Source organism: Antennarius striatus, chromosome 15 (genome assembly GCF_040054535.1).
Source record: "Antennarius striatus isolate MH-2024 chromosome 15, ASM4005453v1, whole genome shotgun sequence".
In the NCBI taxonomy this organism is placed as follows: domain Eukaryota; kingdom Metazoa; phylum Chordata; class Actinopteri; order Lophiiformes; family Antennariidae; genus Antennarius; species Antennarius striatus.
This window is the reverse complement of record NC_090790.1, coordinates 17,708,499-17,734,241: the sequence shown is the minus strand read 5'-3', so window position 1 is coordinate 17,734,241 and position 25,743 is coordinate 17,708,499. Positions and strand designations below refer to the sequence as shown.

At 42.9% G+C, this 25,743-nt stretch overlaps 1 protein-coding gene across 1 annotated transcript in view; it reads right to left on the bottom strand.

Annotated features, from left to right (window-relative positions):
• LOC137608557 (netrin receptor UNC5D-like) overlaps positions 1-25,743 on the bottom strand; it is a 116,910-nt gene that overhangs the window by 12,678 nt on the left and 78,489 nt on the right. Inside the window, exons 3-13 of the mRNA XM_068335031.1 lie at positions 23,652-23,795; positions 23,352-23,455; positions 15,111-15,285; positions 14,027-14,194; positions 11,694-11,858; positions 11,360-11,392; positions 9,823-10,008; positions 7,121-7,270; positions 6,414-6,626; positions 5,549-5,633; positions 488-659 (exon numbers count right to left, since the gene is read on the bottom strand). Of these exons, the coding sequence (XP_068191132.1) occupies positions 488-659; positions 5,549-5,633; positions 6,414-6,626; positions 7,121-7,270; positions 9,823-10,008; positions 11,360-11,392; positions 11,694-11,858; positions 14,027-14,194; positions 15,111-15,285; positions 23,352-23,455; positions 23,652-23,795 (1,595 nt within the window). The remainder of the gene's footprint in view (positions 1-487; positions 660-5,548; positions 5,634-6,413; positions 6,627-7,120; positions 7,271-9,822; positions 10,009-11,359; positions 11,393-11,693; positions 11,859-14,026; positions 14,195-15,110; positions 15,286-23,351; positions 23,456-23,651; positions 23,796-25,743) is intronic.

Sequence of the window (25,743 nt, the reverse complement as noted above, 5' to 3'; positions counted from 1 at the left end):
ACTAAGGTTCTGATAAACATGGACGCCGGTAGCTAGACATGTTGTACCTTGCAGATACACAATGAACCCAGTGATTACAGCCAACACCATAAACAACAAGCTAATAGAATTCACGCGGAGCTCTGTAACGCAAACAGCGCTTGTTCTGCAGTGCAGAATTCACAGATTGATGAAAGAGCAACACTTTAAAATATCATCACCATGAAATTGGAAAGAAAATTAACATTTCAATGAATAATAGCCATCATTTGCATTCGGCCTGACATTTCTTTTGAATGTCTGGCAGCATGATGTAGAGCTTTGAAAAGGCTAAATTTCATGCAGACTAACAAATCTGAGCTGGCAACCCTGAAATCAGGCGACACTGCGTGATGTGAAGTTCATACAATTTGTGTTGTTGCCCCAGTGAAGGGTGTGTGTTTGTACTTGTTGACAATCTGCATTGATGTGAAAGCAAGGGCGTCGAAGATGAATAGGGATGACTCACCTCCCACTTGTTGTCCTGTGTTTGTCTCTTTAGCCGAATGCTCCAATTATCGGCGGCAAACTCCACACAATGGGCTATTGTCATGGCTATAGGACAGGACAGGTCGAGGCCTGGGGGGCCGTATGTGACCGCTGGGCTCAGAAATATCCCAGGCTCTTCCTCGGATGCAGCGCTGCAAGCACAGGTCAAGTAAAGTCATGTTAAATAGATAAAACAACATTTCTAATTTTTTTTTCTTCCTGCGTTTTAACATTCATAAGGTTCAGAGACAGGATGAAAATGGAGACAGGAGCTGCTAATGAATCACTAGGCGAATAAGCATGTAGTTAAAAGACTGTGACCCTCCCCTATAAACAAAGTCAACTCATAATGAATCAATCCCTGACAAGCTGACTCACAGACACACACACAGATAGAGGAAGATTAACACACCAAGACTAATGGACAGTGTGGCAAGGGAGGACAGGCTTTCGCACACAGCGTGTAAGCTTTGTGGGTCGATGGAGCTTATGAAGCCTGCTCTCGCCAACCTGGTGACAGATTAGCTGGGCCAAGCTGCTCTTGGCCAGGGGCCTAATCTTGGCTGGAAGCCCCGAAGACTGAGAGCAATCAATGGGACCACCATCAGTCACGCACTTGGCCCGGCTGGACACCTCTCACACACACAAACACACACACACACACACACACACACAAGAACACAATATTGGTGCTGTTGTCACCGGAGCTGCATGGATATTTCACAGCGCCTTTAATACAAGTGCAACAAGGACAAACTCTTGACATGCAGGCACAGATGTATCACAAATGTGCAGACTGTGCATAGTGGGAACCCCCCCCCTCCCACACCACCACATGAGTACGGGAATTCAATGCATGGGAGGGTATTTATAACCAAAGTCGATAACCCCCTTATTGAACACCATACAGAACGCAGAATTGTTTCTACCGACGCATCCACTAATTTAAGTACCGATAAAGCTGCAAAGGTGCGACTTCGGGATATTTCTTGTTGTTTAATGTAACATTGAATTGATTTCTCACATAACAACTGCAAAAAAAGTTACTGTGAAATCTCCGGCTAAATTTTTTTTTTCATTTCCATCCGCTGTGGACCTGTTTTTCTACTCCAGCATCACCCTTCGTCTATCCGTCAGCTGGGGTCCTGCCTCCTTCCTTCCTCCATCATGCATTTTATCATGTTTAACAGCCGTAGTACATGCATCCATGTTTCTACCCCTATTTCCTCCCATCTCCTTCCTTCCCAATCTTTCTTTCTCTCTCTCTGTCTTCCTCCCTGTAACCCCAACTGGTCAAGCCAGACAACCATCCCCCAAGAGTCAGGGGTCTGCTCGAGGTTTCTGCCTGTTAAAAGGAAGTTTTTTCCCTCTCGACTGTTTGCTTCTGAGTTCTTCTGTTAGGTTTCTGTAAATAGGCTTAAGAGACTAGTTTAGACCAGCTCTACATGTAAAGTGCCATGAGATGACTTCTGTTATGACTTGGGGCTAGATTAAAAAAAAAAATTCAATTTGATTAATAATAATGTAATATCCGCTCATTCACTATTTCCTGCAGCCAAAAGTGAAATTTCTGAAGATATTTAGGTTATTGTTGTTATAGAATTATAAATGCATGGATTAACGGACAGGGAAATGATCCGATCTGACCATTTATTGGTTTCCTTCTTAATTGACACTAATCCTACAAACACCAGCCTGAAGCGCTGAATCGAGACAGAGGCAGAGCTGCCGTGTGTGTCGTTTATAGTCTGACTGGAGAAGCTGTCAACAACAAGAACCGTCAGGCGGAGGAACCGAGGTGTGCTGAGGCTGTTTGCCTTGTTAGCAGTCTGTGTAGCCAGGTGTCGCGCAAAACTTCTTCCTTGATTACGCCGTTACCAATCAGCACTGAAATATTAAAAAAAAAAAAAAAGGTTATGATCCGCTGTCTAGAGATGAAGTGGTACATCCAGACAGCCCCGTGGCCCTGCAGGCGCACCTTTGTGCTAATCAGCCTCAGGCTAAGACGAAACCCAAGGTTACCTGCTGCCGAGGCTATGCTAATGATCCAGATCGCCCGTGAGCAAAGATTAAAGATGGTTATTTAGCATCTCTGATTGTGTTTGTGAGAACAAAGAGATATCGCTGCAGGATGATGGTTTAATTAAAGATAAGTTAGGATTATTAGTCAAACCTCATCTCAAGTGCGCTCAACAACCTTTTCACTCCGTCACATGACATTAATTTATTACCCTGTCCTCAGAATACATGATGAACTAGGCTGGACAGCAGTCAGAGGGTGCGAGGCTAACAAGATCAGACTCCTCATTATATCATTGCACCTATCAGGAAACCATGACCTTCATAATAGGACTCCTTAGTTGTGAAACGGTGCTCCTGGAATCCGGATCTAACTCAATAACGTTTGAATGACCGTCATTTTTGACACCAAACTGAATCAACACAGTTTCAAATACAATCTGATTTTAGCTGCATGTCCCTAACTTCATTATTTGTTGCTTCACATTATCGATTCCTCTATGGGCCCTATAAATTTAAATATTCTGGATCATAAGATCCTGATCAAATTTTGGTATGCATTAAATCTCATGGGGATGGCATCAAGCAATTTCTGTCAATCAAGCATTGTCTGAATAATCCATTAAGGTAGAAGAGAAATCTTAGAATAGTTAAGAATCCTTAAAAAATAGACAATCTGGATCCAGATGATCGGGATCGCCACCCAAATCTAACAGATTCTCCTCAACAAGAAGCCCAATCAAAGTGTTAGTGGTATCTATTCATTCAGATTAATGGTGGAGTACATTCATTCATTCATTTACAAGAATGAAAAATTGCGCTTTTTAAAAATCTGCTTCCCTGAAACACTCCACAGATAATCCTCGGCTCAGGAAGGGAACAGTGTGGGGCTGTCGATAGCCCTCTAAATGATTACTAACTTGTCAAATCTTCATACTCCCCTCCGACATCCTGGGACTATCAATAGCTACTTTTAGCTGTTGGTAGTCAGGTAGCCAGTAATAAAAAAAAAGTACTTGAGGCAATTTATCACATTTTGCAGAGCTCCCTCTGGAGCCACAAAAGGCTTCATGCAACCATGCATTCAGTAAACAGACAAAAAAGATGGAATTTCATCTTCAATTTCCAACTTCAGCAACTGAAAGCTGCACCAACTATCATTTTTTATGTAAACATTAGGATTTGCACAACAAAGAAGCATTTTAATGTCTTGTATTTAATTGTCTGGGTCTTAAACAGGTCGTTGTTTGAGCTGATTCTCACAACTCTCCTTGGGTTCATTGTAATCAGGAGCAGACGGTTGTTATCAGTGAGGAAAACAGACGGTAAACTGCCTGTCTGGCACCAAACAGCAGACACACAAAATTTGCTAACTACACCAGGAATGCAGGGCTGCATTTTTGGATCTATTTCCTCAGGTGTTAGAGGTTTATAGCCTCAAATCAAGCAAAGGGATGAAGGCTGATGAGTAAATTTAGAGAGAATATCTGAATTCAAGAGGCTTAGTAAAGTATTAGTCAACTCGATTGGTACTTAGAGAGTAGCATAAATGGTATCAATGGCTATGAAAACTTTCAGCCCAGTCTGAAGCAGGTATGACTAACACCCCAGAATAATAAGCTGGCAAAATGCAACAAATAAAAATGATGAAGATGCTGCTTGACTACGATACGCCTGCACAGCAGACATATTTTGCCACAGTCTGATTCTGCCCTTGGACTACCCGCTGTCCCCTGCTGAGCTGGAGAACATCACTCACAAAACAACCTCGCAAAAAAACCCAGAGGATGAACGGGGAAGCGCTAGCGAACACCCGAAACCCAGCCAGAGCCGATCGATTCCTATTCTCTGCCGAGGAAAGCATCGTCTTATGTAGATGGGCTGGAGCTGAATGAGAAGAAAGGATCCAATTTCTCCCGTGGACTCTGCGGCTGTCAGAAGATAGTCTTTGACTGACAGCTCAGCGGTGCAACAGTTCCTGCAGCCTCTTAAACGACAGCCAGAGAAGTAAACAGCATCAGGCTTATCAGAGCAAAGCAGGAGCCCGGAGGGCAGCGGCTTGGCTGAATCGGCGAGACTTTAGGCAGGGGAGGGCAGAGTCAGCCATTAGCTGAGCTCCGAGCCACAACCTAGAAATGACCTTTGTTCTGTATCTAACTTGATGACCCCCCCCCCCCAGGCACTTACTGAGGTGAAGTGAGATGACCGTTAAATTTCAAAGGTCACTTTTTTTTTTCTTCTCTATATTGGATAAAGGAATGAAATCCATCGAGGAGCCCGGGTGGTTAGCTGCGTTGTTAAGGTGATATCTTACTAGCAGGGTTTCACACATACCTGCTGACACATTGAAACTGTCTGCTATAAATCAGGAACATGTCCAAAAAAAACCCCCAACCTGACTTCTGGTTGTCAGATATAGCTTTTTGAGGATCTGTTGCGAAGAAAGTCAAAGGTAATAGACTCCTTTTCAAGCGGTTCTTATCTATCATGACATTTTCTCCAAAAAGTAATAGCTTTTTGAAATTCTTGACGGAAAAGTCACAAAAAAACCAAACAAACCCCCCCCCCCCCCTCCTGCTGGCAGGGAATATCATCGCAACTTGGTTGACAGATCACGTTCCACTGAGCTAAAACAGAATCAGTACCCCCCCCCCCTGTCATCGTGACGTCCCAATTTCCACCACTCTAAACCATTCATGACGGAAAGTGATATTGTCACAGTCAGGTAGTCAGGTGTACCGCCATCAAACAGGCTACAAACAGTCATGGAGAGCATCTTTCTCGACTGAGACAGCTGCTTGAGGCTCCAATGCAATCTGTCTGCAGCTGCCGATGCGTTTGTGACACGTACACCCCTCCCTATAGTCTCTACGGGAAGTGTAAGGATCTCATGCTGCGTGGGAATTTTCCCTGCAAAGCTACGGTACACGTGATCTGTGCACATGTTTAGGGAAAGGGAGGGGACGTGATTTGGGATGGGTAGGAAGGTTAAAAGAGAGCCGCCTCAGCGAGCGTTCGTCACCTGCTGTCCTCCTGTGTGATGATCATGTACATCTCCCACGTCGTGTCTTCTGCAATCCCCCCATGAGGCACCAACAGACTGATACCTGCAGGGGAGGAGGTATGCAAAATTTAATGAGCAAAGAATCCGGCAATACACACACACACACACACACACACACACACAACATGCACACGCCTGCTTAGCTGCCAGGTCTCTACCAAAAGGCTGACAGCCAGAGAGGTGATAGCCCAAGAAAAAGGTGATGGAGGTGAGACCCAAAAGCCTCCAGAATCGATGCTGCCAGCATCCTCCTTGTCACACACACACACGCACACAATATTCTGCTGTATGATAGACAATTACTGTCAATCTACACTGCAGCAGATAAAGCCCCCCCCCCAGGGAAACAGGTTGATGAATGTAGGCCAAAGGAAGGAGCTGCTGACTGAGCATCACATGAGGAGGATGTTTTCTTTATCGTACTGTACGTCTTATTCTCCATCACAGACTCATCAACTTCATCAGAGCCTCAGCAGAGTCATCAGCCACTACCACCACCACCACCACCACCACCCACTAGTGTGTTTAAATCAGAGATTTATTTATTAGAAATACGACAGCTTACGCATTTATTATCTTCAGAAAAACTTTCCATACACATTAGAGACAAGCCTGAAAATGCCACCGCTGTCCGACTTCATCACATCAGAAAATAATATATTCGTGTTCATCTTACTCTGTCGATATATGGCATTTTCATTACAGACAAGGTCAAAAAACTTTAAAATGCAACGCACAACAGGTTCCAGGTTTTCTGTAATCCTTTTTTGGATTGACTGACTTTTATTTTACACGAAGGAAAGCATCACAGAATCCACCTCACCTGTGTTAGGGACCACCAGCCTCCCCCCAGCGTGCCCAAACACAGCAGTTGCTCTGTGGAGAGGCCTGCTGCCCGCTAAAGAAGCTTGTGGAGCAAAGAGGTTTTTGCCCCTCCTGCCCAGAGTCGCCCCCACCGTCCTGTAGTCTGGAGCCAGGCCCCGTGGAAACGTCTGCGGGTGGGACATGACGTGGTACTCGGCCCTTTCAGCCACCCCTGGAGAAACAGTAAAAAAAAACACACGACTACGTAAACCTTTCCAACTCCTACAGCAACGCAGACGTACAGCGAGGAAGAAAGAGCCCTTTCACAGATTACCATTAAACTTAAATTAACAGTATGGCGTCTGTAAAACCAATCACTCTCCAGATGACCGTTTGCCAACGCTCTCAAACGGCGGTCGTCCAATCGTCGCGCGAGCGATCGTAACGAGGCTCGGCTCGGCGATCAAGTTTTGATGGAGCTGCATTCAGGGGGCCGCAGTAAAAAACGAAAAGCTGCATTTAAAGCCTGGATGTCGGCGTATTTTATTTATGTTTTCCACATGATGAAACACAGGGGCAGAATTAGACGACTTTAACAAGGTTCTTGTTATTCGTGCGGCTCATCAGCTGCTGACAATGTCGACTGGACAGTTTATAAAAGACCAACGACGCGGAAAGGTCTCCAAAAGCACAATAACGGTTACAGATCTGTCTGTTACAGCTGACCTTTGACCTTGACATCAGGTAGTGGGTCTAGCAGTGATCGCTCCGCTAACAGGTCCTTGTCAATGGAGTCTTGAAAATACATGGGGCTGGTGTAGGTACGTGACACCGTCAGGTCAGGCTGCATGGATGAATTAATAAGCAGGGGGTTCGCTGAAAGACAGAAAAGTACCGTCACAGTTCAGACGACTGACACTTTTAATTAGTTTATAGATTTATTTACGGGTATTTTTTATTCCAAGGTGGTGCCGGCAGTGTTGCATCAATCAATCCCATACATGTGAGCATTTACAGTAACAATATATGACACGGACATTGAGGATCAATCTAAAAACTGAGATCAGAGTTATAATAGAATATAATAACGGTACTATCTATAGGGTTAGATAAGATAAATGTGTTTACTGTAAGGTGAAATTATTGTGTGATTAATAACTCAGTGACTTTTGTTTAAAATGAAATGACAACAGCAGATGCTGCTAGACAAACAGCGTGGGTTCTCTTAATGAGCAAAAAAAGGAAGAAAGGCAATTTATTTTGCAGGGAATTCGGTTGGCTGTTGTCACAGTGACTTATGATCAAGCAAAAATAAGAAATGAAATGATTAAAGCGTGACTACTGTAGCGGTGAACAGCAGGATGGAGGGAGGGACGTGTTGGATTTTGTGGAGGTGAGGTTGTTTTTGCCCTCCTATGAGGGCAAACAGGGACCAAGATTAAAGCTGTCCCCACCTACTGCTGTGTTATCAAAATGAACTTTATTACACCCTGCTGAGGACCGTTGCTGTGGCGACCCATAATGCCAGCTGTGTAAAAATATGCCTCAATCAGTGGGGCAAATCACACCACGCTCCTGAGCTCCGTTGCTCCCGTTTGGAGGTGCGGGAACCACAAATGCATCGTTTGGGAGCAAGTTAAAAAGGAGGAATAATGCTAATAAATTAGACTTTTAATTTTGGAGTCATGAATAATAAATTAAGGCGTATTATTGTACTGTATAAGATAAAACCAAAAGGGCATGACGACGCTGCAAACTCACTACCTTGAAGATGCATAAGAAGGTCAGTGTGATAACAGATAAAAGTTCAATTGTAAATTAGCATTGGATGCACAATGAACTTGTAACTTCAATTTTCACAGATCATTTCCTGCTCTGTTTGCAGCAGAGCAAATAAATACGTGGTGTGCAGATTAAGCTTTATACTGTATGCTATCAGACATTTGGTGAGTTGCAATATTCAGACAGTGAGAACATATCTGCTAAAGGCCCAAGTGAACAAGCTGAAAAATTAAATATAGTCATTTTTGGCCCCTAAAGCATTTAATAATTGATGCTGTTATATCACAATACGAAGAAATGCATGCATAATTCATTCACGCACACAAATACACATAAGCAGAAACGGGATGGTGTGCTAGCATGTTCTGCAGTATTACAACAATCTGTAAGTGTCTTTTCATTATTTTAATAAAAATAAAGGGCAGCAAAATCAGAATCACGTTGGATCACATCCTAGACCATTCAGCATCCTTTATACGTGTTGAATGCGTTGAAAATGCATTAATTTTCAATGAATATATGGTTAACGCAAATCTATTCTAAGCTTACAATCAAATACATTTTATTGAAATTGAAAATGCATTCATCAATAAAGTACGGTACAGAACCTGGAATGGATATTTTCGGTTTTGCCAGGAGACAAATTAAAATCTATACCTTTGTTTAATTTTACATGATGGTATATATTGTATGATATTGACGTATTATAAAACAGGATTTGATACTATAATATACTATCAAACATTATACTATATTGCATTTTATTACATTATACTACAAAAGTTGAGGGGTGGTTTTTTTTTTTACTATAAATCTACCATACGAAGGTCATATTTTCAGGCTTCTCTTCATTAAATGCTTTGAATGTCGCTGGAAATAATCTTAAAAATGCACAACTATTCATCATAGTTTATTTATAGTCAGCATTGAAAAGTTGTGATCACGTCCTCCAGCAGCAGCTTGCCGAGGTGAGAAAACACATCGCAGTGTAATTCTAGTTAACTAATTAAGAGAATTGACGTTGTTGCAGAACAAGCAGTTATGAGTGTGATTATGAGCAAAGTGGTAAAACATGATGAATGTCTTAGAATAAACATTTACTTCACCGTGTTCTTAGAAAATTTCCGTAAAGACACTTTATCCTGGATTTTTATTGCACAAAGCAATCCAAGAGACTTTTTTAAATCGGGTGCAGGATCGCTTTTGCGCCTGTCAAAACAAACCCGTCAGAGGAAAGGTTGGCGTAGCGGCACAGCGAGGTTATATTTATGTAAATTAGGTGGTGGAAAGCAATTTCATTACTTGTTTTTAAGTGATCCTCAACATCCTCTTTTCAAAGTCAATTGCATAGAACATTATCTCTTCAGACGTTCAAGACGATCTGCAAAATCACAAGCACTTCGTCTTTTGTTGCACGGTGTTCTAATTTATGTTTAAAACGGATTCTGTGAGACGACTGTGAACTAAACCCGATGATTGGGGACAAATTAAATCAGAAATGGTTCCCATCTTTGCATCCGGTTTCTAGAAACCAAAGCTTAAGATATCCTGCTAACAAAACTCTGACTGACGTGAACACAGTTTACATTGAGTAACGTTTTCCCTCCGGTGCGTTCGTGGTCGGCTGGAGAAATTCATTGCTTTACCTTGACGAGACGTCTTAAAGCTGAAGGACTGGAAGCCCCCGGTGAGGGCGGACGAGTCGATGACATCCACGCCGTACTCGCTGCGGCTCTTTCGGTAAAGAGTGACGGCGACGATCAGAAGCACCACCGTCACCACCCCAGCGGCGAGGCCCGAATACAACGCCACGTCGCTGCTGTTCTCCAAACCTGAATAGAGACATTGAAATGCTTTTTTTTTTTTTTAAAACAACTTCTTGGATTTGCTTTCTTTTTTTAAAAAAAAGTCGGTTTAATTAGGCAGCGAGGAGACATTTTCTCCAAAAATAAACAGGAAGACTGTGGCGCTGAGAAGCATCGGCTGAATTAAAGTTGGGGAAGTCTTTTGTAAGAGGCGAATATACCTTGGTTTCTAACTACTTTAGCACCTTTTTTGTTTCTTGTTCCTCGTCTACGCTGCCTCCTGATGCACAGCTTCATTGTTCCATCACGAAGTGTTAAAGCAGCTAATGAGGAACCTCAGTAGGAAGGCGATTATAATCAACCCAGCACCTGACTGTCATTTCAAACGCTGCTTGGCTCTGGTGTTTGAGGCGCTTTCGCGTTCTGTCAGGATAATGTGACAAAACCAATTCATTAAATTAGCTCATCCGCAATGATTATGGTCTATCTGGTCCCAGCAGTTATGCAGCGTCCAACTCCACAAAGAAAACGACTGACTGGGAAATAAAGGGGTTGCTAGCTTATTCTTAAAAGATAATGAGATCTGCACTGAAACAGGACATGCAGAGAAATCCGCCTAAGAAGCCTGAAGCTCAAATGAGGAGAAATTGACAAAATATGCAAAGCGGCATTAACGGCTACAGTAGCAGGTTAATTGAGGGCTTGAGAAGTTTTGGCAGCCTGTCTGCATTCTTTTCCCCCATTACTGGCAAACAAAAATACACAACTGTGCAAACGGACAAGTTTGCAGAACCTGAGCCGGTGGCTTATTGGTTATCAAATAGTTTTTTTTAAGCTTTACAAAAAACAGCAATAATGCAAAGGATAAAACAACGATTGTGTGCTGGGAAAGCGCACGGCCGCTTGGTTGGAATTCTATGCGTAATATGTTCATACAATTGGTTTATTTCGTGGATTATTATAGTTTTTGCACCACTAGGGTGGAGGTGTGAAGTTTTGCCAAACGAATTGCATGAATAATCTGAGAAAGGGGAGATTTTATTTTAATTGGCAGAAATTTTCTGTTCCTTTTCAATTTTTGTCCATTTGTACATATCAGAACATTTACATCTGTGCAAAATGTCTTTCTGAATCAGATCAATGGCTGCTTCGTACAGTCATCAATAAATAAGCTATGTTGCTAAGCTACGCTCGCTCATCGAACGGGAACTTCATCTTGCTTCACATCAACACATCGCCTAGCAACGGTGGAAACAAGCGAGCTGACATACTTTCATATTGATGACGGTAAAAACAACCCTTCATTATCACCTTCTCTTCCTTCTCTAATCAGAATAAGGTGTTCCTCAAGGCAACGGCCGAAGACTTAGAGACTCACCTTGTGGTTTAGCGTCATGCGGCAACTTTCGATCTGCAAAGACAGAGAAATGTCAGAATTTCATAACCTCAGTGAACGCCACTCGACTCAGGTTAGCAGATCCGCTACCTGTGGTGCGTCCGTGCCTGTGGGTGACATGAGGAGATGAATAATGAAGACAGATGCAGGTTCTGGTAATGACTGTGATAATGATGATCATCTAGCCCACGCTGCCAAAAGCCAAGAAAACCCAGTAAATCTATAATGACACGGTCCCTAAACGCACCGGGGTTGACAGTAATGATGCTATTTTCTTTCTCCTTTGCTAACAAACAGAGACGGTGATGTCACCCACTCTGCGTGCAGAGGCCGCCGGTGCAGTTGTCCGTGGCCAGCGCCACCCCGTCGCACAGCCGTCCTCCGTGTTTGGGCTCCGGCGCCGTGCACTCTCTGCTGCGTTGCCTCTCGCAGTCCGAACTACACGACGACCACTCGCTCCATTCGCCCCAACCGCCGTCCACTGAGGAGGGCAGATTTAAAAAAAAAAAAAATTATACAAGACACTTCATTCACTTTGGTTTGCAAGCACAACAAGGCAGAGCAAAGATGCTCTCTACTTATTAAAAATTAAAGCTCAACTTAAAGGTTTCTCTGGTCTTTACGGTAAGAACGACGCAACTATCTGTGCAAAAACATTTTTTCTCCTCGGGGTGTGGAAATGTTTTCTTGCCTTTTGCTAACTTGGAGCACAAAAAACACTGCTGATGCCACGCTACATCAAGTCTCCTTTCCACCTCCTTTTTTTTTTTTTTTTTTGCTCATCTAAAGGCAAATGCATCACGTTTATGTTCAGGCTCAGATGTGGTAGAAAGAATCCTTCAGAAGGAGGAAGTCGGCAAAGAGGAGATAATGTCTGGAGGAACGCGCTGCCTCCCCCTGATAAGTTGTTCTTCTTAAAACCTGACTCTACCGGTGGTTGAAATCACACATTTGTGCTTGTCTTAAAAGAGCAGAGCCTATCACACAGTTTTGATAGCTGGAACTGCTTTGCTCTTACTCTCATCCTCATCCTCTTCCTCGGTTTCTCTTGATCCCTTCCTCTTCCCCCACCCACACCTTCCTCAACTGCCATTAATTTCCCTCTCATTTACCGTTTAACGAAGCTCTGCCGTGTTAGATTTCAGATTAAAAAAAAACTATTGTCAGTATCGGCGGCGGAGACATGAAATGCATTCGTGGTGAAAATGTTTGAAATGAGACTACAAAGCATGCCTCAAGGTTCGAGAGGGATTTTCTACATTCCCATCTGACACAGTTTCAGGTATGAAAATCAACTTTCACAGTAAAAGGCTTTCGACTCCTATGAACAATAGATTACAGAAATAATTTGCTGCCTTCACTTTCGCGACTAATGTCTACTTTTATGTTGTTTGGCGAAGTATTTGTGGAAATGCTTGAACAGGGATGCATTCAAGAACATCCTGACTGAACATTCTCCCTGGACAGAAGTCTTTTAAACTTCCTGTCACACAAAGAGTTAGTTGGTTAATTATGAAGCTATAACCAGAAAAAATCAGATGGAAACAAAAAGCCTGGCTCTGTCCAAAGACTCCTAGCAGCACTTCTGAAACTCTCTAATTCACATGTTATGTTTCCTTTGTTGGCTTCGAACAAATTGTGGAATTCAACTGCGCTAACAATCTGGCCAGTAAACATTTTTGTTTTTTCAGTACACTTTTTGATCAAATTAAAGAAAGGTTTTCAGGTTTCTGCTTGATTTTTGTTAAGTGAAACAGGACGGCACAACGTTGAAACAGTTGAAACAGATTAAAACTGGAATTAAACAACAGCAAAAGTATTTAAAAATTTAAATGCAATGAAATCCATGCATTGCATTTGTATTTTTAAGATATAAGATATTAGTTAGTGAGCTTTAGTGTTGGAAGGATGATTGGTTATACACAGATAACTGCCTGCTGTCTTCCATTCAGTTGGGCAGATATAGGATTATACTGTAGCTCTATGCAATTTTTTCTACCTTTCATGCAAATTTTGCAAATCAAGTTTTTTTTTCACCATTCCACCAATACATGACATAAAAAACACAACGCAGTGCTTTCACACCTTTGCAGGAGCACTAAAGATGATGCTAGTTGCTCAGGTGGGCGCCTGAGCTATAAATCGCTACCATCAATTAGCTTTACCCATGCAGATAGCAATTGGATATCTTCTCACTAAAATGTTCCAGGTTCCATCAAACTTGCTGAACAAATTTGCTTTCTTTCAGTAATAAGTGGAGTTCATAACCAGACTCTAAAGCGTTACTGTATAATTGGTAAGACCCCAAAAAACAGTCTGTCTCAGCATCTATCGGATTTCCAGGTCCAATTTTCAGCCAAGTTTGTAAGCCAGGCAGTTAAAATCAAACATCACAATTAAAATGTGCCTTTGATACACTAACTGCAAGTAAATAAAATAAAATTGTACAAGGGACAAGAAAACCATTATTTGTCATGGTCATTCCTCTGCAGTGAAGTATTCACGATGCTTTCAGGTTGTTAAAATTCAGCTTTTCCCAGAATCCAACCCTGGAGGAGTCATTCTGAGGATTTTCATGACTGGACATTGTGAGGTGTGAGAACAAACACACAACCGCTACCAGAATGAACACTACGTCCTGGTGCTTACCTGGACACAGCGTGTTGCAGGTGCTTTTCTGTACCGACATGCCCTCACAGAAGGCCCCCCCATTGAGAGGAGCAGGATTTGTACAGGTGCGAGAACGTTTCTGCACGCCGCGACCGCAGCGTACGTTGCACGGGGACCAGTCCGTCCACGACGACCAGCCTCCGTTCACTGTAGGGAAAAGGAAAGGGACGAATGGATACGACGAGAATGGAACCCGGCCAACAATCTGCGCGTGGCGATATATATTTCCTGTCATTAAAAGTGGTGGCAGAGCTCCCGAGACACTGAGGTGTCTTTACAGAGATGATCAATGATGTCTTCCCCTCTGGCTACTTGCACTTCTTCCTTTTGATTTGTTGCCTGAAATTATGTGTGATGTTTGACTAATCAGCCCATTTGCTGCCACAGCACAGGAAGAAATAGTGTGTTCTGCTATTGTACATCTGTCTGAGGCTATCGGGAATAGCAGCCTGTCAGAGGCTTAATTTGCATTAAGGAAATCCATGATTGATGGGCCTCAACAACAGTGTGTCAGAAATAATTAGATGAATTTTTACAGGCGCTAAATGTCCCCTGTGGAAAAAAAAATAAAAATAACTGGATGACAGGTCAGTAAAATGAGCACCGAAACCCTCCAATTAACAAGGTGAGAATGGAGGGGCTGCTAGCACGCCATTATTATTTCGCTTATCCCCTCTCGTCCCTGCACAGCTCTCTACGGGGCTATAAAAACGCTGAAAACAGCGGCTGATGACCCGAAACGTTCCAGAGACAAAAGCCGGGGAGTTGTGACAGCCCGTGTCGCTACCTTTCCACCATTAATAATTTAGTTCCTGTAAATATTGCGCCTGTGTCTCCTTGTTTTTATGGGAAGGATCACTTAGCCATTACTTGCTCATTAGATACTCGTGGAGAAAGACCACATGCTGTGGCTGAGCAGAGCTTTTTACCTTAATGACTTCAGGGAATTTGGTTATGGGGCCAATTTAGCATCTTATATTCTTAATGGAAAATATATATTTTATATATGCGCATCAATCTGATTATCTGTCATAACACAAAGAGACAATCGCTGTAGATTTACCATAGACGACAACGGTGGCGGTGGCGCTGCGTCGTTTAGCCACGATGTTGCTGGCAACGCAGGTGTAGTTTCCAGAATCGGAGAGGCGAGCTTCAGACACGATGAGGTTATGGTCCTTTCTGGCATCGCCGGCGCCTTCAGACCCGAGAGGCTCTTCGTTTTTCAGCCATTCCACCTGCAAACACAGAGTATGATCAGAAATATAAACCTACAAGCTAATGTAGTCCCTGCAATGAAAGATCATCTCCTCAGTGGATGTTTTTTAACACTAGAAGTTCCGTGTGTCACCTGAACGCATCACGCTGGACTCTTCCCTGTTTCTGGTGTGTCATGGAGTTTATCTGCTTCTCCATGCATCTCCACCCCCAGCTGCTATATGTTGCTTACAGCATTGACTTCTCATGAACACCAGATCTTGAACAGACAACTTTGAGCAACTTTAATTCCATCTTAGAAAATTTAATATCCTGCACTGCTGTTGTCAATCGTTAAATATTCATTATGAGCCGTCGTGACCTCTTATCTGAGGTCAATGTCGCTCCACTCGATGTTTTAATTTGCTTCATTCTCTTTTAATCAATTCTTTGAATTTAAATAGTTTTTTAAAAAAAAATCTTACTTAATTTCTTTTATATTTTAATGCATTGAGCAAAGCACTCAGATCTCCTTTGATACAGATGTGTAGAATATTAATTTTTTGCCTCGCCTGTTTTTTTTCTTAGAATATTCAGAATGTTTAACCTGAGTGGTGCCTCAGAGTGTTCTGGTTCGGCTTCAGACCTGAAAAATCTTACTATAATTGTTAAGATCAGCATCGGGACAGTCTTATCGAGGAGTTTGTGGGTTGCAGAGATGCAAGAGGCAGGTTTTATCTTCTAACACCGTCCATACGGCGAGCTGAAGGAACAACAAACTAAAGGACGCAGTGTCGACGCTCCTCTCCTCGCGCCACTGCCCGTGTAAATTGCTATTAATGTGCCACCGGCTCCGGCTTCTCTTTGAAGGAGACGAACCCGGGCGTGAGGGAGCGGGTTTTGATTTATGGCGGTTGTATTTGAGGATTAAAAAACTCCACCCTCCTGGGAGCTCCATGTGCTTGTGCATGGGGTTCTACTACTGGCGCGTGCGTTTGCAGAAAATGCCCCCTTTGCCAAGGGAATAAAACAACAGCCAACAAACTCAGAGATTGCTTTACTCCCTGGATGGAAAAAAAAAAAAAAAACTGAGCTGGGAAATCAATAAATCAGTAGTCATGTTGTCACCAGTGTTTTTTTTTCTTCCGTTTGATGGCCTGAGAAGTCTTTCATCGTGCGCCTTTAATTTGGCTTTTTTAATCATTTGGCTCTGCAGCTTTCAAGACAAACCGACATGCCTAGCACACCGGTGGGCTACATCAATGCTTGTCTCTATATTTTTGCATTTATATTTCACAATCCCATCGTTGTTTTCATGCTGCATATCTCCCACAGCATTCTAATGTATCTGTCCATCTGTCTGCAGGTTTGCTGCTGTTATAAATACAGAGAAAAGTGCAGTAAACAGCTGTTTTCCCTCTCTTTAGTCTCCCTTCTCTAATCGACACCATCTAGTATCTGTGAAGAAAGGAATTAACCTTGACAGGCAGGGAGTTTGTACTTCATCACCTTTTCTGCAAATGCAGCAAGTATCTTTCACAGAAGGGTGCAAGAGGTGAGCGCTCTTGTTTTCACCAGTCACGTTGTGCATTGTTATTCTGCAGCAGTCAGAAAGATTCCCCATTTAAAAAAGTGTTTAATGTCAGATTCATGTTTGAAAGGCAAAAAAGGGAGATGTTCAAATTTACTGGATGCAAAACCAGGCGGGAAGGAGACAAGTTTATCCAACATTCAGCTAGAAAAAATAAAATGTGGCTGGATCTGGAGACAGAAGCACAAACATGCTAGTGGTGCTTAGAGTTACTGAGCTGGCAGGGAGGTGGGAGGTCAGGTGATGAAGCGCGGCGGGGGTCGTGGCAGGTCAGGAGGGGTCGTGGCAGGATCTGAAACAACGGTGCTTAGGTGGGGGGAAAAAAGCAGTAGAGATGAAAATGTGATAGTCGGCCTCATTCGGCTTCAGGGCGGAAGAAAGATGACGCCTTGAAAAGCTGAGCCGATAATGAATGGACGACTTTTTTGGAGTGGCTAAGAGGTTATCTGTTACACAAGCTACAGAATACATCTGTAGGGAAGTCAGACGACAACGCAGGCCTTGCTTTTCTTTCATATCTACACCTGATAAAACGCTTTCTAACATCCTAGCATTGATGTAAACTGTTCACCTACATGCTGTCAGGTCAGCTGTACGTTAAATTCAAACACAAATTGGTGCTATAACTCTGTAGATGATTTAAAATGGCTTGAAATTATATATCCATGTGTCTGAAGAAGGAAAAAAAATTATGCTAAAATGTAATGTGGCAATTCACTGAACTGAAAATTAACCCCAAACCCAGATTGGATGCATATTCATACAATGGAGACTAAATTGAACCCGACAGCCTCCAAGATTTAACCATTACGTTATGTAAATTATATATATTTTAACAGTTAGTGGCTAATTCGTCGCCTCAGGAAATACATGATAAAACTAGATGCATAGTCTAAAGCTACATTCGCGCCACACTGTATTATATTGCATGCATTTTCTTTAATGATAAATCTAATATCTATCGCAGCCTATAGAGTAAAAAAAAAAAAGGGGATAAATGTGTGGCGGCCGTCTATTCTGCAGCAATTTTTCATTAATCGCACACATTTAGAATCACATCACAAAGTCTTTGATAGCGGACCCATTAGCGTGCCAGCTAAAGGTGAAAGAAAAAAAAAAATCAAAATCAAGTGACTCAGTTTTAGGATACAACTAATCAATCATCAATATTACCCTTCAAAAGTTGTCTGGCATCAAATACCGACATTATAAATTTCATTATGATGCTTGGAATATTTGTTCGTCAGCCTCAGATGCATCAACCAAAGCCAGGAGAGACTGAGAAAGAGGGTCAATCAAATGACAAGGTTTGTACTTCATCTATAATCACATTGTATGAGCAACATTTTCTGTGGTCTGTTAGTTTTTTCTTATTTTGAAGGGTTCCCGTCTTTGTTATTTCCTGTTTTGAAATTTGAAATTGTCTTGTTTTTTGTTTTTTTAATTCACACTTCCTGCCTTGGGTTTTTCTGTGACTGTCATCTCCTTTCATTACTCGTTTGTACTTCGTCTGTCCCACGGTTTGTTCCACCCAAGGGTAAACTCTCGAGCAAAAAAGGATAAGCCTTGAAAGGGTAACTTGAAATCACTTAACATTCTCATTCTCCGACATTAACCACATAATTGTCCCTGTAGTCTCTCTGAATGCAGAATGTGTGCGATCCCTCTCTTTGGCAGTGAATGCTCTTTTTCGGGGAGCACTTATTGGAGAGAATTCCGTCTTTAGAGTAAATGAAACTAATCCTCTCGTCCTTAGGTTGGTCTTTTTGTCTCATGTTTTGGCTTTGATTTATCTAACCCTTCCCTTTCTTTACTTTTTTTTTTCTCTTCTTTTTTTGCACCGTTTGCTGCAGGAGGTGTTTGAACCTGGAGTGTGATTTGCATTCTATGTCGGTCTGAAATGCTCTCCCCTTTATGGGGGGGGGGGGGTAATAGAGAGAGATGCACATCCTGATGAGAAGGCAGGGACAGGACAGGACTCAGATGAGCCTGATAAGCCGGAGCCCGGAGGGGGGGGGGGGGCAGGAATCGGATTTAGTTAATTGGCAAATTTGTTCCACTTAGATAGCAGCAACCGGTTCTGAACTACGCCTCACCTAACCCGGCTGAGCTCGCCTCACGGCAGTTTGCTGTCGGCGGGTTTTCGGAGGTGTCAAGGTCAGCGTGTTGACCATTAAACCGAGGCTAATTTAAAGTGAAACCTGACCCGTGTGGCGCAAATCTCAATCCTCACAGAAAGTCTTCGTTTAGAAAAACTTCTGTCTTGTTCGTTCCTTCTAATCCACCGCTGCGGCGGCGACGGCGAGCCAAAGTCGATGATGATGTACTGAAAGCAGCATCAAATGGACAGCAGGAGGTCCACGAACAACGCAAGCGGAGTTTCATTCCTCCGTTAGCTTCGAGCTTTTTTTTTTTTTTTGAAGAGGTCGAGAAGGAATCCAAAAGGCTTCAAGCACTGGAGCAGAAAGGTTTCATCTTAAACTCGACTCATAAACAATGCATGTCAAGCCCGCATCGAGCTGAAGCAAACGTAACGAGCCGCATTTACGACGCGGAGAAGATTACAAGGCGTCGGAGTTGAGTTTTTGCTCCGTCTGATTCAATTAAACCCGGCTTTCGTTTAACAAGCGCCCTCCCCCTTTCACTCGGCGACCTCACCATCACACCTCAGTCACCTGTGGCCCCCCCACCCCCACCCCCCAGCGCCGTATACGGCTTTTTGTGAAAACACATTAAACAAACGAGCCCTCCCAATGTGACGGCGGAATATTCCAGAGGCACGGGGGTGGGGTGGGGGTTGGGGTGGCTGATCCCTCGTTGTGTCCTTGGTTTATCTCCACAGTGTCTCTGGAAATGTTATGTTCATTTCAGAATAATTACATTTTAAGTACTTCAAATGACTTTGGTTGAGAGGCTTGATGATGAATTACACTTGGTGAATAATGCTCCACATTTAATGCTGGGCCTCTGTTTGTGAAACTTTTGCTTCTTTTTAAAGTTATTGGGAGATATTTTTAGTCTCTCTGACTGTAAACTTTTAATCTTTCAAATCAGAGCCTTAGTTTCCACGTTTTCTAGTGATGACCAGTCTAGTTATTTGCATCGATGCGACTTAAAGTCAGCCATGCAAATGATGTTTGTCAGTTTTTTTCTGAAGTCCGACCTTAACACCAACCCTTCCTTAAAGCAGGTTAAAATAAAACTGGGTGCTGAGTGCAGTGGTTCTGTGGGACCTGATATGTTTCTAGGAAATCTCTAGCAAAAGCATAAATGATGTATTTGAAGTATCTCCATATATAATCCACTTTTACTGCAGCATAGGTTCATAGATTCTAAAAGCATGAATATACATTACACCTCCAATAAAGGGTCAGGGTGAAGCATAACAGCATGTCAGCATGAGCTTCGCTTTACTTCACACAGACGACTAGACACCTTTTCACAGAGTGCAAAACCTCCACCAGATCAGTTTCCACATTATATCGCGGCACCAAACATCTACAGTCTGAACGTCATCACATGAAAACATACCTGTTAGAATGTGGTAGCTAAAGGGATTTATTAGTTTCTTCTATATTTCACTAAAGGTAACTTTCCTCAGGATCTAGATCAGGATCATGAATCTTTTCAGTTGCATTTTGATCCAAGTCCCTGACATGTCTGACAAAACTGCAAACACAAAAACCCCGCATAGAAAGGACTTGAACCCAAAACCTTCTTGCTGTGAGGTGGCATGAATGCGCCACCTCCAGAGCTTTGGAGTAAACCTACAATCTTTTTGATAAGAGACAACAAACAAGTTGCATGTTCGTAAGTTGAGGACTACCAACACTGGTGAATGCAACCTGCATTCTTATTGGCTCCCTGTGCCTATAAATGAAAGGAGCTGGCCATCCAGAGTCCTGTCACCAATAAAGTGAAGTGAATTTAAGCTCCTGTGATGTATTCTCTGCGGTCCGGCTTACAGCGTACACAGATTATTGCCTATATCACTGCTGGGACAGATAATTCCGCATTCTCTGACTTCCACTAACATCCTGCAGTAAACCCCTGGATGGCTTAGCAACACTGAGATGCGGATGAAGTTCTTCCCTCTCTCACTGTTAGCGTTCCCTCTGAGAACACAGAGAGAGCGGCGACATGAGGGGATTTCAAGCCGCAAAGTCGGCCATGCAGCATTCATGTTTTAAAACGGCGTGAAAAGTTGGACCTCGATTAATTTGACTCCCGTCGGCCGAGCGCTGATTTCGAGCTACTCAAATTCCTTTTGCCTCTACGGCACGAGTATTATTTTCCAACAGGATGACTTGAAAATTATAGAAGTATTAAATAAATGTCACAACCAAAATAAATATGCGGCGGAAGACGGTCCAACGGTTCACGATGCGTCATGACCTCGATTTCTTAAACTCCACTGCAGCTGAGCTGCTGAGTCAAATTTCACGGCTTGAACCTCTCAGCAAATCCTTAAGTCACAGGAAGGTATTTCTCCGTCTGGGTGCGAGCTGGATTTGTCCCTGCATTATTTACCATTACCATTTCCTTTGTTGGCCAGAGTGACATAAATGAATGCATGAGTTGTCGTCTAAATGATGACCACAATGCATGAGGGAGACTCCATTTGTGTGAGCTGAATAATGAATCCCACACACACACATATATATATATATATATACATATAGGAGTCCATATGGTCTTCTTTAAGCAGTCTTACTTCTCATATCTGCATCAACATTTCATAAAAGCAGTGATTCAGAACAAATAATAAGCTTTTTTCTATACAGCTCTTCACTTTCCAATCACTAAAGGTTACCAGATAACATCTGCAGACGTCAGCCGTAATGAACCGCCAGGCTGCAGACGTCTTGTTCGCTTCAGGGACTCCGGTCGGCTTCAGTCTGACGCTTCTGAGCACGCTCAGTAGGGCCGAGGTCAAGCTTTTACATTAGTTTGTGTAGGATAACCGATTTTGATAAGAGGCCGCGGTTTAAAATGTGTCCGGTCTGTTTATTTTAACATCGATTAAAAATACAGTCGGTAAAAAGTAAAGATAAAACTTTCAGGTGGAGTGGCTGGTTTATGCCTCATGTCAAGTGGCTGCAAGAAATAACTTCATCTAAATCCAGGTATGACTGTGTGGATTGTGGAACAATGCCCATCATAGATTCTATTTTTATTATGGGGACAGAGAATGTATTGGAAGATTATTATATATGAGATTGCAGTTTTCATCTAGTTTTAGTGTAGCAGCCTCTGCAGCGAATTGGGAGGTGCTGTCAGGAGCGCCGGGCGCCCTGGAGACAGCATGGTTGCTACCGCACACGCTCCAGTCACCTCACCCGACACGTCTTCACCTCCTACACACTAATAGAATCTGTGGAGTCTGGATATGAAGCCAGGAACGGCTTTCCGCACAGTCATCAGAGTCTACATCAGCATTGGTGAAACTTCTGATGAAGACGATGCATCACGTCAATCTTTCTCTTTCCATCTATTTCCCTATCAGAGGAGAGGTGGTGAGGCGGGGCGTCGCCCTCGACGATGGGATGACCTTTCGATGGTGAAAACGGTCGTCTTCATCAACGCTGATGGAGGTCCTGTCTTTAACTTTGACTTAACATCCATTGTCTGCTAACAAAATTAGTCACTTAAATTTTCATCTTCTTTTTCTTCTTGTTCTTCGTTGTCGATCTTCTGCTGTTACTCAGACTAAGACGTTACTCCTCATTTAAGTTTATTTGTTGAAAGGAGTTCCACATCGAACCTTTGAGCGGCAAAAATGCTTCTGTTGGCTTATTTCTTCTCCTTTTACTTAACAAAAATGGATGCAGACAGCCTGTAGGAACATTACCGCCACCCTCTGGTGAAAGCACTGCATTACTACCAGGCAAAAAAAACAAAAAACAAAACACCTTTATATGTGTGTGTTATTGAATATTTGAAATGGCCATCTTTATTTCTAATGAGAAATAAGATTGGCTGTTCAGTTTTGTGGTGTGTTTCTTCTTTTTTTATGTAGGAACACACTGGCCTCAGCTTTTTCTGCAAAGCACAACACACACACACCACAACAACACCATCCACAAGGGCCGCGTTTTATATTCATAGTAAAAATTAAAACAGCGATGACAGGATCTCCTCTTTCAGACCAAAAAAAAAAAAAAAAAACCCCACGTAAACACTCCGAGGGAGAGCAGAATGAACACATGATGTATAAATAAATCATAGCAGCGCATCCTTTTACCGGAGAACACAGTAAACAGGAGATAGCGATGCACACGGATAGATATTACTACCGGTGTACGAATAAGAATGATCGCTCTAAGTTGAAGCGGGATGCGCTGGTAGAAACGGCGTTTTCAGCTCATCAGCCGCGACTCCGGCTCTCGCTAAAGCAAAGGGAGAAAGTGCAGAGGAGCTGCGGAGTAACGAAAGCAAGTAAAGAGACATGTGACAGCTCCTCTCCAGGCAACACAGGAGAAAATGTTGCTTGTCTGAAGTGCGAGGAGGCCTCACCTCAGCCACAGGCACTCCCTCTGGGGGACGGCAGTGCAGCACAATCATGCCATTCAGAGGAACCTCGGTGCCTTGGGGGTTCTGCTCAAAGTTCTTCCTCAGGTCTAAAAGGAGAGAATAAACAGCCTGCATTAAAGCGCCGCCGACAACAGCATGTCAGAGGTGCAGAAAAATACCAGTTATTTCATGCGTGACCTTCTCGCTCCACACATACATGCGTGGACATCACACCGCCACTTTACAGGAGGGTAACCTTTACAGGGAACAACATGGTCATTCTGTGGGGAGGGTGTTGCTTACAGGCGATCCGGACGGTCGCCTTGCGGCTCTTGGAGGTCCCCAGGTGGCTCCAGGCGACGCACAAGCACCAGTAATCCTCCGGGCCGTGGAAGTCTTCAACCTGCTGTCGTGACACGTTGATCATCACCTCGCGGATCTTCAGCCCTACGGTTGGGGGGAGATGGGGGGGGGTGATGAGTTGTGGTTTCACCGGAGGAACGATCAATCAAAGAGGAAAAGATTCCTTAGAACCGGACGGCGGAGGGGGAAATTTGAATCTGATAAGATTATCAGCAGTAAACAGATCTGCCATTTGCCCAGGAGGAGGAGGAAGAGGAGGGAGAGGAGGAGGAAGAGGAGGGAGAGGAGGAGGGAACGTTAATCAAGCCAAATAAATTTGGATGAGAGTTAAACTGTGTGTTTGGATTAACCCAATCCCATCCGTGGATTTCCAGTGGAAGCGTTCTCTGACCATAAGGACACATGGGCCCGATTTGTTTTAAAGGAAGAGCACATGCGCCCCACCCCCCACCCCACATCAAGAACATTTGAAGGGGCCATATAATAAAAAAAAAGGGAATCAAAACATCGCCATTAAAACAGCGCAAGAGCCCAGATTCTCCCTGTGACAATCAAATCAACCGTTTCTGCAGCAGCACTTTGATTTCATGTCACGCGGGTCACTCGCTAATATCTGTTTATTGTCTGTGATAATAAGCCGGACGTGTTTTCTATGACAGCTGACGGGAAATTTCAAAGCCTACGATTTCAATTAAGCCGGACCGCACACACCGAAGATGAAGGCTCAGACCATTAATGTGTGATCAGTGGCTTTAGTGGGGATCCAGGAAATTGCAGCTCTCAAATTATATGTGACATCTTGTCTAGCTTGGCAAAAAGCTGATTTATGTCAGGCAACTTGAAAAGATTATTAATATATGAATAGAGTTTTGACCTGTGGACGTCTGGGGACAATTCTCAATAACAAAAAACCCTCCTCCCACCGCTAAAAGAGAACTAGCAGGAGAGGATTCTGGTGTGGAGGTTGTGTTCAATAAAAGGATCATAAGAGCAGCAGTGATGCAGTAAAACAAGTCTAATAAGATTTATAATTTAAGAATAGCTCGTGTCCAAATATCAGGGTTTGTTTTTTAAGGCAACAAGAGAAAATAAGCTGGATGTGAATACAAAAGTCTCTCTGAGGATCTGGGACAATGTACTTCCTGTCCAGGGTGACCCCGCCTCCCGCCCAGAGTCAGCTGGGACAGGCTCCGCCCCCAGCGACCCTACAGAAATGAATGAATGAATATTTCAAACCCCCTCCAGACATATTTGGAATAAAAAAGAAAAAAAAAAAAGAAAAGAAAATCACGCCATATAGAATCGTGACTTCCCTCTGCTGCGTTTTAAATATTCATCGTTACACAGATACGCAGCTTTTGTTTTGATTTTTTGAAAACAGAAAAGCACAAATGATCTACATTTGAAATAAAGAAACGAAACTATTTATTGCACACTTGGCTGGCAGGTATGTGAGAAGCAAACGCCATTTATTACAGAAAATGAAGCAATCTATATCATTTCTGACAAGATTAAAACAAAGATATTCCATGCAGCGAGTCGAACGCTTTGTTGACGCTTGAATTTCCGCCTCTTTAGTTCCATAACGTTATTTTAGCCGACTTAATGGAGGCGTTCTTTCATGGAGGAACGGCCGATGACTTCAGACAGAATCAATGGAGTTGACTCATTTTCACAGAGCCTATATTTTATCCGAGAGAGGTTCCTACGGGAAGACTTTTAAAAATGTCCACTTTGAATTTAAAATTAAAGCAACCGGGAGGAAAAAAAATTGATGTCAGACCTTCACATTTGTCTTTAATGTAACCTCTAAATTTCAGTAAAAGCTTTCTGACAAGCAATTTCTCTGCTGGGTTCTAACAAAGGCCTAAAGCACCGAGGAGACGAGGAACGGGTTCATGCACGCAGGCTCGTAATTCACAATGTCTTGTCTTACAATCAAACCTCCTCATCTTTATTAATGATGAAGAAAATAGAAGCGTATGAATAAACAACGACTTCCTGCTGAAGGCTGACTTAAAGGTGGATGAGC